At 35.9% G+C, this 18568-nt stretch overlaps 1 protein-coding gene across 1 annotated transcript in view; it reads right to left on the bottom strand.

Annotated features, from left to right (window-relative positions):
* Positions 1-8618, bottom strand: part of LOC112634991 (ovostatin homolog 2-like) — a 46152-nt gene extending 37534 nt beyond the window's left edge. Inside the window, 7 exon segments of the mRNA XM_025402870.1 lie at positions 2688-2772; positions 3591-3759; positions 5860-5880; positions 6318-6370; positions 7144-7172; positions 7651-7832; positions 8367-8618. Of these exon segments, the coding sequence (XP_025258655.1) occupies positions 2688-2772; positions 3591-3759; positions 5860-5880; positions 6318-6370; positions 7144-7172; positions 7651-7832; positions 8367-8618 (791 nt within the window).
* Between the last annotated feature and the right edge of the window lie 9950 nt (positions 8619-18568).

Here is an 18568-nt window from a genome sequence, read left to right as displayed (position 1 = left end):
TTCGGACTCAGATCTGCCTCACTCCGTGGCCTGTGCCCTTTTCTTTCCACTCACCTTTTTCTCTTTCCATTTAAACATTCCTAACACTTCTGAGATTCTGGGTCAATTCACATCAATAAACTCATGTGTCAGGTTTCATGATTATATAGAGGCCAGACTTAGATCTGGCCACACGTATTTCTTCTTATTTCTGAACATTTCTTCTTATTTCTACTTAATGTCTTTTATTTATAAAATAAAACTCTTACTGCAGTGTTATCTGTAAGCTAACATATGCCCATAAGACAGGTAGCTTAAATGTTTAAAACAGGACAGAATAAACATTCTCCCTTTGTTTGTGATTTGAAAAGCTTTCTGTGAATGCTAATGCAGTGTGTTAAAATCTCTTTGCCTATAGGTAAATTTTCTTCCCTCTCAAAAGCCTAAGTCATCTCTGAGATGGTTTGCTAAACTAATCCAATTTTTTCTTGTTTTCTCTAGCCCTTCTAAGCTAAATCCCAGAAAGGACTAAAGAAACACAGACACAGTATCATACAATTTGAGATGAACCAATTTGGTGTGAACCTTCTAGAAGCAGTGCTCTCACAATCTGCCCAGAAATAACTTTGTAGCAAGCACAGCTGCAGTCTAGCTGCCTGGCCTCTTGGCAGGGTATTATTATTGCTGATACTGATTTACTCCTTAATGTAACTCTATCCAGAATACGATATTAAAGAAATTTCAAGAAATCAGGTTTGCAAGTTTTTTCCAAAGGCCAGGCTTGAGAAACATTTTTTTCTCTCCCAATGTGTTGTAGTTTTTTTTAGTATACTATTGTGCAGATAAATAAATGAGATGTTAATGCCGTTGAAAGCTCTGGCTTTGTGTATGGCCTTTCTAGTGAAACCAGTTTAGGACTCTGGATTTCTTCCAGCTTATATTTAACACCTCATCATTTTCAACATCAATGATCTACACTCTCTCATCTATTACGTATATTAAATTCTGGTATTTTCAACTACTCTTCATTAAAACCCAGAAAAAAATTTATAATCGTTTCCTAAAGTCAAAACAAGATTTGAAATGCTGCTGAAAACTGATTTCCGAGATTCAAGAGTCTCTGGGGCATCAAAGGCATCTTAAGAACCCCCCTTGCACATTCATTAGACAGCCCTTTAACCAACATATCTTTAATAGACTGCTGAAAATACTCAAAGGCAAGTAATTTTCACCTCATAAGTTAAATAAAGTGTTTAACAAATATGACAAATATTAATATTGTTAACTGTTTTTATAAAGTATATGACAGTTATTGATTAGGAGAGTAGTTTTGAAACTGAGCAACCTAGGTCTAAATCCTAGTTCTGCCATCAACAAGCTCCATTACTGTTGGTAAGTTATTTTAATTCTCTGTATCTTATTATCTTTCTTCATAAAATAGAGATGACAATAGCTCCTATCTCATAGCACTGTGGTAATAATATACGCAAAGCTTAAAAACTAGTTGACATTCAAAAATGTTAGCTGTTTTGTTTGTTTGTTTGTTTGTTTTTTCTGAGACGGAGTTTCACTCAGTTGCCCAGGCTGGAGTGAGGCGGCACGATCTTGGCTCACTGCAACCTCCGCCTCCTGGGTGCAAGCAATTCTCCTGCCTCAGCCTCCCGAGTAGCTGCGATTACAGGCGCCTGCCATCACGCCCATCTAATTTTTTGTATTTTTAGTAGAGACGGGGTTTCACTATGTTGGCCAGGCTGGTCTCGAACGCCTGACCTCGGGTGATCCGCCCCACCTTGGCCTCCCAAAGTGCTGGAATTACAGGCGTGAGCCACCGTGCCTGGCCAATTGTTTATAAATTATTATTAGAAATTTGAGAAAAGGCATTAAAAAAGGGGAAAAAAATTAAAAATAATTTTCCAAAAACAAAATACAAATTTCTGAAATCATGTATTTTTTTGCATTAAGATAATTCAAATAATTCAGATTAAATTGATATGATGCCTTATCTTCACTTTGCCATTTCAATAGCTCATATTCTTATTTTAATGAAAATATGCCATGATAGTGAAGATTCAATGAGACAATTTCATACCAGCTGCTAGAATTCTACATTGGCACAACATGTTTAGTGAGGAGTATGGCAATCAGAAGACTAAAAGAATGTTACAGATTTTGTCTTGGTAATTCCTTTTCTGGAAATCTTTCTTAAGAATTTTTAATTCAAAAGCTACCTATTATATGTTATACACAAAGACATATACTGCAAAATTATTAATTACCAGGAAAACAAAATGAAACAGGCAACATATTATATAATAAAATAATTAAATTTGATACAGTCACATATAAATATGTTTGTGCAACAGAATATTGGAATTAATGAAAAGATTGGCATAATATGAAGACATGTTTTCTTAATTATAATAAATAGAAAAGTATGATTGCAGTCATGGAAAATATTCATTAAAATTAGAGGAAACTTACAATGTTAGTGACATTACAATGTTAATGGCAGTTGGTCAAATTAATAATAGGTAATGTCTTGTATTTTTCTCTATATTTTTTCAAATATTCTATAATGAGGATTCATTGCTTCTCTAATGACATTAATGTAAGCATATAAATAATTAAAGTTTCATGGTTAATCTCACATCTCATTCTCTCTGAGCTTTGTTTTCTTGTGAAGGTAAATCCCCTGAATAAATACTTACTTAGCACAAACATCCACTTGGAATTCATCATTTGAAATAGTTACTGTTTGTGGTGCACTGACCGTAACTTCAAACTTGGGCAACACTGGAAACAAAGAGAAATATACTTTAGCCTGCACAATCACAGGAAATTGCAGTCTTATAGCTTACTATGATTCCTTGTACCCTCCATCTGTACGAGCTATGTATCATTTGCCCCAAATTGTGTGGCACCATTCTACATGGTGGTGTCTCACTAATGATTAATTCTTCCTCTTTCTTTTCTTTTCCCTATCCTCAGAATTTCACATTTTGTTTCTTTTTGCTTGTTTGAGATGGAGTCTCACTCTGTTGCCCAGGCTGGAGTGCAGTGGTGCAATCTCGGCTCACTGCAACCTCTGCCTACAGGGTTCAAGCCATTCTCATTCTCCTGCCTCAGCCTCTTGAGTAGCTGGGATTACAGGCATGCATGACCATACTAGGCTAATTTTTATATTTTTAGTAGAGACTGGATTTCATCATGTTGGCCAGGCTGGTCCCGAACTCCTGACCTCATGATCCACCCGCCTCAGTCTCTCAAAGTGCTGGGATTACAGGCGTGAGCCACCATACCCAGCCTCACATTTTGTTTCTATTGCAATCTCTTAGATCTCTCCTAGAAGACTGTGGGGATTCTAGGAAAAAATGTGTATTTTTCTAGGGGGAAAAAGAAGGCAGGAATCAGAATAAGGATACTGGGGAAGGAATGAGGAGCAGCAAAGTACTGATGACGAAGCCAACCAGGTCAAGGAAGGGAGATCAGGGAGATAAAGAAAATCAGATCAAGCTTCACCTACTCCTGCCTAAGTGTAACATAAATGTTGTTTTGTTCCATCCTTTAAACCCTTCATCTACATAGGACAACTACAAATAGCAACTGGTTACCATATCTTTTAACAGCAAATTGGTGTGTCACTGTCTTCCCTGAGTTCTTTTTCACAACAATCCAGTAATCTCCAAATATTGGTTCCGAAATCAATTGGAATGAGAGTTGGGTAATATTTCGGAAAGAAGTCACATTTTGCCATTGAAAAATCCGATTGTTTTGAGGATCCTAGAAAATAATGAAAAAAAAAAAAACAAAACAATCAGAGTTTGCATGAGAGCATTACCCTTTGCTGATATATTTTGGATCGTTTCTATAGTTGTTGGAAGTAAAGAAAATGCGATCATTTTATTGCACTAATTATCTCAAATTGTAGAAGCAGCATAACTTCCTCAATGCATTCAATTCCAATCTTAATGTATATCTCACTTAAACCCAAAATGGCTAACAGTTCCATAGTTAAAGTTCCATAGTTAAAGAATTAGAAACTTATTTTGCTTGCTTCAGAGTGGTGCTGTCCAAAGCGATGAACTCACACCAAAAGGGTCACAAAGAAACACAAGCTAACAAATGCTTATAAAAATTGCCACGGGTTTTTATTTAGTCTCTACATAAGTTGGTCATGAATTGCACACTTTGCATGCAAGAGCTGCTAAGTGGAAGTTGTATGACAAGAGAGGATTGATGATGCCAATATAAATAAATTTATTAACTTATTAATAAATTCTAGAAACAATGTATATTTTCTAGGGGGAAAAAGAAAATAAATTTATTGATATCATTCAGCTGTGATTAAAGAAATCCTGACTAAAAAGATCTCCATAAAAAGACAAAAACGTACTTCACTACTCACTACAATTTTTTTTTCTTTCCTCTACTGTAAAGTCTAAAAAGCTAGAGGCCAGGCACAGTGGTTCATATCTATGTTCCCAGCAGTTTGGGAGGCTGAGGTTGGAGGATTGCTTGAGCCCAGGAGTACATGACCAGCCCGGGCAACAAAGTGAGAACATGTCTCTACAAAAAAATTAAAAATTAAAAATTAGTAAAGCATGGTGGCTATTTTTGTTTTCCTGTGTAGCTCTGGTCCCAGCTATACAACAGGTTGGGGCAGGAGGATTGCTTGAGCTCAGGAAATTGAGACCGCAGTGAGCCGTGTTCACATCATTGCACTCCATTCTACACAACAGAGCAAGACCTTGACTCAAAACAAAACAAAACAAAACAAAACAAATCTTAAGGCTGAATTAATATCTCAGACTTCCTTTCAGTTAGAGTTGTACAAGTGACAAAGTGTTGGTTGATTAAGTGTAAGAGGAAGTCACTGGTTAGAAATTCTCTCTAAAAGAATCAGGCCTAGTTGGCAATACATTGAGGGTAGCAGAGAGGTTAAGCAGAAAAAGCTTGGATCCTTGGCAGCACTGTGTTGTTGCTAAGTGTCTACACTCAGACTTAGTGGTTTGTGAAAACAAAGAATCTTTACTCGTTTAAGTCAACTTTTAGTTAAGCTTTCTGTTACTTTCAATGGAATGCAATGTTAGCTGAATCAGGATGTGATGGAAATACTATTTATAGATTACTGATAATGCAGACAACATGAAAATGACTGACATGATAATTTGTCTACTATAAGGATGAGCTTAGTGTAGGATACACCTCTGTAACAAAGTCAAAGCCATCTAAATTATACAAAGACTATTTGATGCACATATTTACATACATAATTACTAGTGCTGAGCCTGGATCTCAGTGTACCCATCTTCAGACATAGCTAGCAATACTGTTGCACATTGTGTGTAACAGATTAAAATACATATGTTGGAGTTGGTTGATACAATTTTTTACTGATAAGCATACGACTTCAAATAAGTTTGAAGACCCCGCTAGAGACTAGAACAGTTAGGAAGAGCCTCCCTTAATTATTTTCTGAAAACAGAGTCAGTTTTATAATAATATCACCTTCTAGCATATTTCAAAATTTTTAGATGTTTGTGTTTTCTATTTCCTTAAAACAAGAAGTGGCTAAATTAAGATTGAAAATGACCAGCAGCCAAAATTAAGCAATTTCAGGCAAGGACACCGCTTAGAAAAATCTCAATGCTTTATTCTCCGTAAAAACCAAAATAATGCATTTGCCACACGGCTTGCACCAAAAGCAGCAGTACTTGATTTAGACCTTCATCTGATGCCTTACATTGTGTATGCACATAAAGACTTTTACTTCCCCTTATTTTAGTCATCTTAATTCCTAATTATGGATTATAAAAACCAAAACAAATCACCTTTATCTAAATATTTTAAAAGAATGAATGTAAAAAGCAGGTCTCTTACCTGAACTGTGATTAAAGGATACTGAAAGAGGAAAAAACAATACAGATTAATACTGTAATAGCACATTATTTTTTGCCAAATATTGCATTGCAAAGCTCTAAATATGTCTTAATTTAAGTATCAAAACCTAGGCTTTACTTCCCCGGAGGACAACGTTTCTATGGCTAAAGATGCCAAGAAAATCACAAATGCGAAATAAATCCCAAACATCTTCTGGGAAGGAGAAAGCAGGTTCCATACAACCTATGTTTACTTGACATAATGAAAAGGCCTAAAAAATATACATCAACTCACTACAAATGAAAGTTTTCCATTTAAACGTGAGGTTAGCATTGAAGCTATACCCATAAAGTACCCTACGTTGGAACCTCATTTCCACACATATGGAAAGCTTCCTGAAGAAGCTTTATGTAGCAATGGATTTGTCTAATTGTACCACTAGAAATTATTGAACTCACCAAATCTTCAACAGCCTTGAACTTGGTATCCAGGGTCACAATGCGAAACTGAACTAAAAGAGATAGAGAGAGAGAGAGCGCGGGGGATCATTTTTTGTTGTTATTGTTATTTTCCCTCCAGGTATGATTGCTTGTAAACAGAGAAATTAATTGCCTTGCAATCATGGAATACTACGCTCCCTTCTCCCCTGGCTCTGACTTGACTCTTTCAGATTGGGGTTTCATTGGGAAAGATCTCTTATTGCACGTTGATAATTCCTCTGTTCAGGATGCTCTGCTGTGACCAAGGCTGACACTAGCAGCTACTACTGCTGGGAACTTTTGCCCTTATAGCCCATAGAGAGATCTTCAGCATTGGTGACAGAATTAGTCACAGAAAGATAAATGTGAAATACATACGGCAGGAGATAAACATAATTTTCCTGAAAAAATGTATTGATGCTAGCAAACATTAATTTTAGCAGAATTCTAGAAAAACTGTCTTAGCCAACTTTGTATACATAATTTTCATCATAGCATTTTAGTGAGTCCAAAAGAGAAAATATAATTTAGCAAAAATCTCACTCTAAGAATTCTGACTTTAGTTCTATTTATTTTCAATAAATGATATATACTAATAACCAGAATTAAATGTAGAGATGCTTTCTTCCAATGCTTTAATTTTACGAATGAGAAAACTAAGTCCTAAGTAACAGAATTTACTTTGCAAAAGCCAATTATTTACTAACAGATCCAAGACCAAAGCTAAACCCTCTGAATCTTGATTTGGTGTTCTTTCTGCTACCTTCTACTTACAACAACAATAAAGAAACTAGAAGGGCTTTACCTAGGTTATCAGATTCATTATTACTTCTACTAGTATGAATAATAGTGATAATAATATTAGTTAAGGGTCTTTACTGAATGTTAGGCACTATTTTACATTGACTATCTTATTTTACTCTAACAATATTTCTACAAGTGAAACACTTTTATTTCCATTTTGCAGGTGAAATAACTGAGCCTTAAATAGAGAATTAATTATCTTGCCCAATCGGTAAGTTATGGAGCAAAGATTCAAACCAAACAATTGTCCTCCAAATCCTACAGTTGTAGCCATTACATTATATAGGCCTATCGCTAGAATTTGTAAACACTGAAAATGGTATTGAAAATTTTATGAAGCAAAGCATTCAATTACTGATGTTGGAGGGTACTCTTTCATAACTGACCCAGGCAACCAATAAGAATTCCAGAAATTCACAATTCCATGATGTTAAGAATCAATTTAAGAGTAAAATTCAAGTTTGAATTGCTCTTAATTTGGTGAATGCATTTCTGAAGCCAATGATACTAAGGAAACACAAATATTTACTTACCATTCTCTCCTGATTTATAGATGGGTTTATCTGTCTGTATAAAGGTTGCCTTCTCCTCTGAAATGACTGCTACAGATCTTCTCTCAGAGATTTGATGAGTATCTCCCTTAGCCAGCAAGGTAATAAAAGCCAACTGTTCAGATGACTTCTGAGAGACCTTTTTATGTGGAAGAGCAGAGAATGAAGAAATTATTTTTGGATGTTAAGATGGTGAACAATGTCTTAATTTGGTTTCTTACAATAAGAGAGACTTGTAAACCTACGTTTTCCTAATGAGAGACAGTGATTCCCTGTTGTAATTCGTTTATTTAGCATGAGGACACTTCCTAAGAAACTTTTTTCTTATATCTTCTTGCCTTTTGTTTATGGTTTTTGTTGCCCTGAGTCCCAACCCTTCTCTTCTTTGCTTACATTCTCTTTCCTCAAATTGTGGAACAATTTTACTATCTAAAAAAACTTTTTACTGTTACCTCATTACATCTTTTTATGATAGAAGTATGGCAGTATTTCCCAAGTTTTGTTGCATGTGAAAATTTTCTTTATTTCTTGACTTCCAGGTATTATCCAATTTTCTTTCCTACCTTTTATAATTCATCCCCAACCAAGATTTGTTACCGCTCTAAAAATAATTTTTAAAAAATAATTTCATCTTTCCATCTGAAGTCCTGAAATGTCAAATTCAATGCCTGACCTTGAAATCTGCACAAGCATAGAAGTTATCTTCTTCCACAAACTGGTCAAAAATAGTGGTATTGGATCCATCATATTCTAAGACGACACTCAAGGATACAGATTCATTAAGTTTTAAGAGGTGGAGACAAGCTTTTCCTGCAGAATCACTCTGAATCACAGAGGAGACCCATAGGATATATTGCCTATGCAAAGAAAGTAACTGACACTGTAAACACATGTAGGAGAAATGGAGAACATCCACAGAAAGCATCTTTACCTTACTGAAATATCCCTGAAATATGTACCTTTTTCACAGATGGTATTACAGCAAACTTAGGCACAGAGAAGTATCTTAAGAAAAAGAGGTCAATTGTCTTTATATTTGCTTAAAATTTATAGAACAAACAAACCAGCACTCAGTCTCAGAAGGTGAAATGGTAAAAATGTAATTACATTTTAACATGAAACATATTTCATGAGGTCATTTTGTTAGTACTTTGCTATACATAGTGCAATATTTCCTTACGGTTCTGAAGCCACAGCAGCAGTAAAATGAAGCAAAAAGGTGCTCAGGAGAAAAGTAGCCACCATTTTATCCAGATGCCTGAGTAATAAAGATTTCAAGAGAAATTTTCTCACGGTCCCTTTCTCACTCTCATTAGAAATTAGCTACCTCAACTCTCCACTTTCCTTACTTCCTTCTGCTCTACCTCTCTCTGTATATTGTTGCTTTTATAGTCATACACAATGGAAGACCAATTACTTTTTGGAGCAAGTACCGTGGAATCCACCAATCACATTTAGATCACCTCTCCTGTTACTTCTCCGAAAGGTGTCACTTTATATGCAACTTCCTGCTTAAGTTCACTGGACCCTGCTCTGTTTTTAGAATCAGCAGCACAAGTTGTACAGGAAGAAAGAGAAGAACAAAGAAAATAGTTGTGTGACAGGGGTTCATTAGTTTATTTCAGCATCACACTCACAGGGTTGACTGCAGTATCAAAAGCATTACTACCTAGGAATTAGCAGTTAGAAGAAAAATACCTCTCCAAAGAGCTGTTACCATACCAATTCCCAAAACATAAATTTTCCAGGCTTCTGAGAGAAGTAGCATTACTGGTTTTGCCAAAACATTAATACAAACCAAACAGATATTCAACAAAAGCTTATTTTACAGATAATTGAAACTGTTAAGTTACTCTTTTATAATTTCATAATACAAAATTCAGCATTAAAAATGTTGATCTGTGTTTAACATTTAATGTGACTATCTTAGTGAGGTCTTCTTACAATGTTCAATGTCCTTTTCTACCCTCAATATAATGAGAAAAAAATGAAAGAAAAGGTGAAACACACACACACACACATTTCTTGGCCAAAAAAAAAAGAAGAAAATAAATTCTTTACCATTATTTTGATTGCAAAACATTTTTTACAAAGCACATGAACCATACCAAGGAAACTAGGAAACCCTTGATAACATCTTTAGTGTGTTAATTCTCCCATTTGTATTGTCTTTCCCTTTTTTTTTCTTAAAAACATTCCTCTCACTTTAAGTATTGATGGAGTTAATGCATATGGCTTAAAGAAGGTTACATTGGGTAAGAAAAGAGAGAAACTGGATTTAATCTTTCGGAAATAGGCCTGAAACAGCAAACACAAAGTAAAGAACAACAAAACCAATTAGAACCTAAACATTGAGGAGCTGTAATGGCATTAAAATGCAGGTAACCACGAAGTCTGGGGAAGGTGAGGACAGGGGTTCCTTGTTGACCACATTTCATGTTCTAGCACAGAATTGTAGTCATAAAAGTTCTGACCATCTTATTCTCTCAGTAGAGTTGAGACATTGATCTCTTACCCATCCCCACTTAGGATTTTGTTTATGTGTGTCTTTTCTCTAACCTGCATAGGACCCCAACTCTCTGAAAATCTCTGTTACAGAAGTTAGTCTTCAATTGCTGGCCAGCCCTGCCAGCAATTGGAATATTTTCTTTCTTTCTTTCCATTGGAATATCAAATTGTTAGTCTTCATTTTTGACCAAATCCTTTGCTCTGATAGCACATTAGAGTATTATTAGAGCCACTCTTCACACTCCTCTCTACATGCTTATTAAGTAAATTGAGTCACTAGCTTCCAAAACAACTAAAACTCACCAGCATTCAAGACAAATAGAACAACAAGGTAAATTGTTTATAAATCAAAGCAACCAATTCTTCATCCCTAAGGCTGGTAAGTCTAAAGTAATAAAATTTCTCTAAAGTATTTTTATTTTTCAAATGTAAAATTTTTATGCTAAAAAAGGACTTTATTGATCTTAAATTTAATAAAGGCAATTTACTGCTAACAGAAATATAGGGAAAAAATAAGGTAAAATGTTATTTTAATTATCTTGGGATAAATAATTATCTTGGGACCTAGCATGTTTTCATGATAGCTCTCTCTTCAAATATAGAATACTCCTAAATAATTTTACCCGATTAACATGGTCTTCAGGTTAAGGGACTCTTATCTCAGAAAATTCAGATATGGTTCCAAGAGTATCTATTGAGTGCTTCTTATGTATCAGCAATAATGCTAGGCTCTAGGGATAACAAGATGAATAAGATGATTCTCTAAAAAAAAATTTACCCCTTATTAGAGAAGGTAAGAAAGGAAGAAAAAACAGCAAGGAGGAAGGAAGGAAAGAAAGAGGGAAGGAAGAGAGGAAAGGAGAGAAGTAGGACAGGAGGGGGAGGAATAAAGGGAGAGTGAGGATGAAGGAAGGGAGGAAATACGGAAGTGGAGCATTTGCTGAGTATTTAACGTGTAGCTGTCTGTGTGCCATGTGCTGGTGTTTATAGTATCTCATTTAATCCTCAGAAAACACAATTTGGAATTTATTTACCCTCATTTTATAGACAAGAAAAATACAGTATCAGAAAAAGTCATTGATTTCCATAGGGTCACCCAGACATAAGTGGCTGGGAAAAATTTCTTTTAAAAAACATAGATTAAACAAGATCAAAGGACATCTTCATATGCAAGAATATAAAAAGATATGAATTGATGTGCTATGCCTTTATATAGTAGGTTTCTGCTGAGCAAAGAGGTATGGAAAACAGATATTACATCATCATCACTTGACAGATTCAATACTATTTAGGTTATTGGTGTTCACTTCTGTAGTAATACCTCCATTTACTCATTTATTTAGTTTGTTTTTACTGAATACCTACTATCTGCCAGCATTATGGTAGATGGCGGGCATGAAAAGGTAACTCAGTGGATAAGGACTGGGAAGTTGTATCTTTATTTTCTTTGTATCTTTTTTCCTTTTCTTGCTATAAAGAAACAGTAAAATAAAGTAAACCAACGTTAGCTAAGTAGGTCTGACCTAGTGCACTGTGCTTCTGGGCAATCTTCAAACTACCTTGAGTAATGTTAGGATTACTGTGGTGATACTTAAAATATTGTTTATATATGACTCTCATTACATGTTTCACAGAATTTTACACATCAGTCATTCTATCACTTTCTAGTATCATAGTGATACAGTAATGACACATGTAATGGAAATAAGTTATATTACTCTAGCCAGAATAGTATTTACAAAAGTCCTTTGTCACATCCTATTTGCCCTAAGGTAGTCCAAATTTCCTTCTGACTCTGACGTGCCTCCAACAGTAAATATCAAGCCTATTAAGTTGAATTGTTATTATGACACTCATGGAACAAGATCTGACATAATTCAGTAATTTGGCACAATTACTACTCTACAATCAGAGTTTTTAAGGATAGCTCCAGGTAGATTACCAGGTTGCTATCTGTGCATGACACACAAGAGTTCATCATTTCCGCCTTTTCTCTGGAGTCTTGTCAATGTCTGTAACCAAAGTGTTGCTAGAAAAGGCAGTGAACTGGGCAGTGAAATAAAATACAGGATAAAGTTTGCAAAATAATTACTGAATATTTACTATGTTCCAAGCATAGAAAAAGGTACTGGGAATTCAACAATTAAATAAAAAACATACATGACTCCCACTCTCAGAGGTTCTACAACCAAATGGGAGAGACATTTGTACAATGTGACAAGTGCCCTGAGAGGAGCAGTATTAGGTGCAAGAGGAACCTGTAAGAGTGGTGCCTACCCTGGACCTGCAGGAGAAAAGGCTGCCTTCTCGATGTAACTGGAGGTCATTGTCTTAAGTGGAATAACTCAGAAACAGAAAATCAAACACCGTATGTTCTCACTCATAAGTGAGAACTAAATAATATGTACAGATAGACAAAGAGAGCAGAATAATAGACGTTGGAGACTTGGAAAGGGTGGAGGTTTAGAAGGGAATGAAGGATGAGAAATCACTTAATGGGGACAGTGTACACTATTTGGGTGATGGTTGTACTAAAATCCCAGACTTTACCACTATGCAATATATCCATGTAAAAACACTTCACTTGTACCCTCTAAATCTATTAAAAAGGAAGAAGAAAAAAAGTATGATATCTCATGTGAAAAATAGGTATACATTTATAATGGAAAGATATATCTGTTGTTAGAAAAAATAGTTGGTACCTGCTGTGGTTTGAATGTGTTCCCCAAGGAGCATGCATGTGTTGGAAACTTAAGCCCCTGATGCTACAGTTTTGGGACATGGAGTCTAATTGGAGGTGTTTAGATCATGAGCTTCAACCTCATCAATTGATCAACGTCAATTATAAAAGGGCTTGATGCTGCATGTCTGATGTCTTGCTCTCTCTCATCCACTCTTTGCTCTTCTGCCATGACATGACACAGCAAGAAGACCCTTGCCTGATGCCATCCCTTGGATCTTTTACTTCCCAACTTCCAGAAATGCAAGTCAGTAAAGTTCTGTTCCTTTACTCAGTTCTGTAAATTTACTCAGTCGTAGGCCTTCTGTTGTAGCAGCACAAAACAGACTAAGACAGTCCCTGATGAAGGTAAAAATTATGCCACAACTTGTAAGTAAGACAGAGCCTGTTTGTCAAGTACAAGGATTTAGAGTAGCCCAAGTGGCTAGAATACCAAAAGACAGGGTAGGATGCAGTGAGACTTGAGATAACAAGAAAATTGAGGTGCCAAATTATAAGGTCATTTTGTTCTGTGTCCAAACGGCAGCTGGAATCTATTTAAATGTTTTAGGTATGGAGTGACGGAAACAACTTTTTGACTAGGAACTGGGTTAAAGAAAGCTCCTTACTAATAATATTTATTCAAATTAGCTAAATTAAATTTTTTAGAAAATCTAGAACAAAAATGCTGTTTTACATCTGTCAATTCAATCAGCATCTCTTCAGCATGTAAGAGTCCTCTTTTTCCTTTTGGGGGGAATGTTTGGTGAATTGTTTAATATACCTTATTAAACTCAGTGATGGGTTTATACTTGGAGAAAATATTTGACAAACAAAAGATTTAGAAGCAAAAATAAGAAAGCAACATGTAGTGAACATTTTATTACATGCTAGACTCTACTGGGTACTTTCATGTAAATTTTCTCATGCAAATTTAGACAGAGACAAGGGAGCAAACGAGGAGTGCATTGGATTAAGTGACAACTAACTCTGCCGCATATGGCTTCTGATATGGTTTAAAGTCACTAACTACAGTCATAAAACAGGAAACGAGACAGTGATGTTCCTCTAGAAAGACTTGCCCTGTAGTTTTACAGACCCACCGTCTTGACAACAGGAATATCTTTAATTCGTTGGTCTCCAAAAGCAGGTTTTCTCAGTCCTTTCCCCCTACTGGGCTTCATATATGGCTCACCCTCCACACATAGATCCTGACACCTCCATCCCAGGAAGCAACAAGGAAAGGAATAATTGGAAGGGAAGATAGGAAGGGAAAATTAGAAAGGGACAGTGGGAAAGTTATGTATTTTATTATTTATTTTAGTCAGGAGTTTTGTGAATTACTTTTGTAAAGTCAATTTTTTTCTTTGCTCTCTGTTTTTCTTTGTAAAAGATATCCATGGTTGTCTTCTAAGCTTGTTTGGGTTAGAGTGCTAGTTATGCATAAAGAAACATCAAATGTTGAACCCTTGCAGGATGAAGGTAAGGAAGTGTGACCTGTATTGTAGAAGTCAATGAAGGTTGCAGGAGAAGAAAACAGAACTGAGGCTTGACCTATGAGGGCCTGTAAGGCTGGATACTGACTACTTCTGTATCCTCAACTGCCTGGAGGAGAATTATGCAACAATTAATGCTTCATTCAGGTAACTTGCCTCTCAGCCTCCAGGATAGAAGAGTAAAGGACCTTTGTTCCTCCCCATCTGCTTACTACTTGGGTGAGAACACTTCCCATCAGATGCCTGGAAGTCTTCTCACATTCCCTAACCCCATCCATGGGAACTCCGGTCCTTTCTCTTTCGGAAACCCATGCTTCTGTTGGCAACCCATCCATCTTCATCCCCCCAAACTGTCAAGAACTATGAAGAATCTAAGATGTTTATCCTACTTGCAAGCTAATAAGTTAGCCTGTGGGTTTCATGAATTCTGACAAAAGACATGAACCTCCTGAGTCAGAGAAAAAGGAACCCTATTATTCATACATAGCCAGAAGAGTAAGTTGTACTTTTGCTTTAGTTCCCCCTGTCCATTCAAAGTCTGAATATTCATTTCATATATCATTATCTGTGTACAAACATTTCAAAGTATCCTTTTGAATTTTCCAGCTATACAATAATATTACCTTCAAAGAAAGACAGTTTCTTACACATATATTCTGCTTTTATTTAGGGAGAAAATTCTCCAGATTATAACTATGAAAGAGGAAATTCAGATTCTAGTTATGGGCATAGATTTTTCCTTTCCACTTATTGATTAACTCATCACATTTACTGGGTGTGTTCTATGTATAAGAGTCTGGGAATCCTTATCCCAAAAAGCAAAGAAAAGGAAGAGGCTGGGGTTTTGTTCGTGCCTCAGGAGAAAAATGCATTATTCATTTGTAAATTAAGATTTATTGATATTTACTAATCAGAAAAGGAAAAAGGTTTGGTAGTATTTGATTTGCAAATAAGCATTTGTTGCTTATTTTTGAGGTATACTATATTAAGTGAATTTAGTGTTGTACTGCTTACTACATTTCATAAAAAGGTCAATGATGAGAACAGACATGCAAAAGCAATTCACCATTGTCTAAACGGATAAATACAATTCTATTATACTAGATCAAATGAATATAATATAGTTTAAATTATGTTGTTAATAGTAAAGAATAAGAGATGTAAAATATGACTACTATATTCATATAATAGTAAAAAAATTTCTGTACAGTTTTACCATTTGAATACATTGATTGGGTAACACTGCTAGATGTAAAGTATTAGAGAGATAGAATATATTGTATTTAAAGTGTAGACTCTGAAGTTTGACAAGGTTCAAATCTAGGCTTTTTTACTGACAAACTGATTGACATTGAGCATGTTGACATCTCTTGGGAATTGAATTTGTTCATCTATAAAATGAGAAAAATAATAATGCCAACTTTATAGGGTTCTCATAAGGATTAAATGAGTTACTGAAGACAAAGTGCTTAGAACAGTGCTTGGCACATAGTAAACGTTCAGTAAATGTTAGGACGTATAAGGTGAGAGATGATAAATTGAATTTAAGCAAAGAAGCAAAGTAAAAGTCTTTGACCTGCCTCATTTCTGCTTTTGTAGAATGTGGCCGTTGTACAATCTCTATGATTATACATTGTGCAATCTCTATGATTCCGTCTAAGTTTATACAGCCTATTTCTATGGTTAGATTATTCGAACTTCCAAGCCAGAGACAGGATCAATTGTTAGAAAAGCAAATGGTCATTTGCTTGTTGCCAGGGCAATGATTTGCATTGTTCCAGGAAGAAGGAAGGAACATAAATGTTTTTCTATGAACTGGACTCTGCCTAATTGATCTGGCATTGTGTAAATTACTAAAACAATATTTGCTTAATTTAGTCCAACACAAACGTGGAGAAATGCTTCTTCATCTACTCCTTCCTCTAGGATTCAAAAAAACAAAACAAAACAAAAAATTCAAGTGCTACTGAGCTCTTATAAAGGCCAGGCATTTCTTTTGTGAACTAAAGATTGTGTAACTATGAAAGGAGTTATTGGGGATTAGAATATATTTTAGAATTCATCTAACACTAACATCTTTGTTAAAAGCCTTCTAAAGATGTGAACTGTGTGTATTTCCTTTTGTCTATTGACCAGTTATATCTTAAAGTATTATAAAGAAGAGAGGAAGTTCAAAGAAAGAAAGAAAAAAAAGAAATGGAGCGCCTTTTTTTTTTTTCTCATAAAATCTTTATTATTTAAGATAGCCCTGACCAAGAGTAATATGCTCTTATTTTTACTCATGGCCCAGTAGTGAAGAAATAAGATTCTAAGTAAGCAAAGTGGATCCTTTTGGTGTTGTGGAGAACTGGTGCTCTTTCTTTGTAAGGATTTCATTTACACAGCTTTCTAGCAATACAAATTTTCTATTTATAACTTTCTTTCATGTTTCAAACCCTAATATACAATTTAAAAAGTCTGAACTCAAGAAACTCTGTAACAAAACCAAATGGTTTAGAAAAAACTTTGCCCCACTTCAGGCTGGGTGCAGTGGCTCACGCCTGTAATCCCAGCACTTAGAGAGGTTGTAGCAGGTGGATCACTTGAGGCCAGGAGTTCAAGACCAGCCTGGCCACCATAGTGAAATCCTGTCTTTATTAAAAAACCAAAAAATTAACTGGGTGTGGAGGCACATGCCTGTAATCACAGCTACTCGGAAGGCTGAGGCACAAAAATTGCTTGAACCTGGGAGGCAGAGGTTGCAGTGAGTTGAGATTGTATCACTGCACCCCAGCCTGTGCATCAGAGACAGATCCTGTCTCCAAAAGATAAAAAATAAATAAATAAAACTTTGCCCCACTTCAGACCTAGTGACTTCTTCCAACCCTCAAATATCAAGGGCTTTCTCACCACAAGATTTTTTTTTTCTTTTTTTTTTTTTGAGACGGAGTCTCGCTCTGTCGCCCAGGCTGGAGTGCAGTGGCCGGATCTCAGCTCACTGCAAGCTCCGTCTCCCGGGTTCCCGCCATTCTCCTGCCTCAGCCTCCCGAGTAGCTGGGACTACAGGCGCCCACAACCGCGCCCGGCTAATTTTTTGTATTTTTAGTAGAGACGAGGTTTCACCACAAGATTTTTAACTATGCTGTGATCTATGACTAAGATGTTTTCATTCCTCATTTCCTAGGAAATCCCTAAGTGACATATGCTGTAAATATTTTGTCACACTGAATCTGAATGGCAGTGTAATCCTTCCCCACTGAAACATTTTTTATTTCATGTGGCATCTTTCTTTTTCCCCTTTCTCCTACATACTGCATTGTATTGCTGATTCAATATTTGTCTTCCCTACTCAAATGTGAACTCAATGAGGGCAGAGAACAAAAAATTATATGTTCTCTTCTAGTATTTTCACTGCCTATTACTATATAACAGGGGTTCCTAACCTCTGGACCATGAACACATAATGGTCCATGGCCTGTTAGAAACTGGGTGGAACAGCAGGAGATGAGCGGCTGGCAAGCCAGGGAAACTTCATCTGTATTTACAGTTGCTTCCCACCACTTGCATTACTACCTGAGTTCCCCCTCCTGTCAGATCAGCAGTGGCATCAGATTCTCATAGGAGTGCAAATCCTATTGTGAAATATGCATGAAAAGAATCTAGGTTGCATGCTCCATATGAAAATCTAATGCCTGATGATCTGTCACTGTCTCCCATCACCCCCAGATGGGACAGTCTAATTGTAAGAAAACAAGCTCAGGGCTCCCACTGATTCTACATTATGGTGAGTTGTAGAATTATTTCATTATCTATGACAATGTATTAATACTAGAAATAAAGTGCACAACAAATTAGATGTGCTTGAGTCATCCTGAAACCACCCCCACCCAGGTCCATGGAAAAATTGTCTTCCATGAAACCAATCTCTGATTCCAAAAAGGTTGGAAACTGCTACCACATAAGATATGGTAGTTAATAGATATATTTCAATAAATGAGTAGTTATATTATGTTAGAACTGAAGAGACAGTCATTCAATGAATAACTATAAATCAGATTTAACTTTTTGTATTACTTTATTCCTACATCCTTTGATGAAAATAGGTTTTGGGGTCGGGTGCTGTGGCTCAAGACTGTAATCCCTGCACTTTGGGAGGCCGAGGCAGGCAGATCA

This window comes from Theropithecus gelada, chromosome 11 (genome assembly GCF_003255815.1).
Source record: "Theropithecus gelada isolate Dixy chromosome 11, Tgel_1.0, whole genome shotgun sequence".
NCBI classification, from domain to species: Eukaryota; Metazoa; Chordata; class Mammalia; order Primates; family Cercopithecidae; genus Theropithecus; species Theropithecus gelada.
The sequence above is the reverse complement of the archived record's forward strand: the minus strand, read 5'-3'. Positions and strand labels throughout refer to the sequence as shown.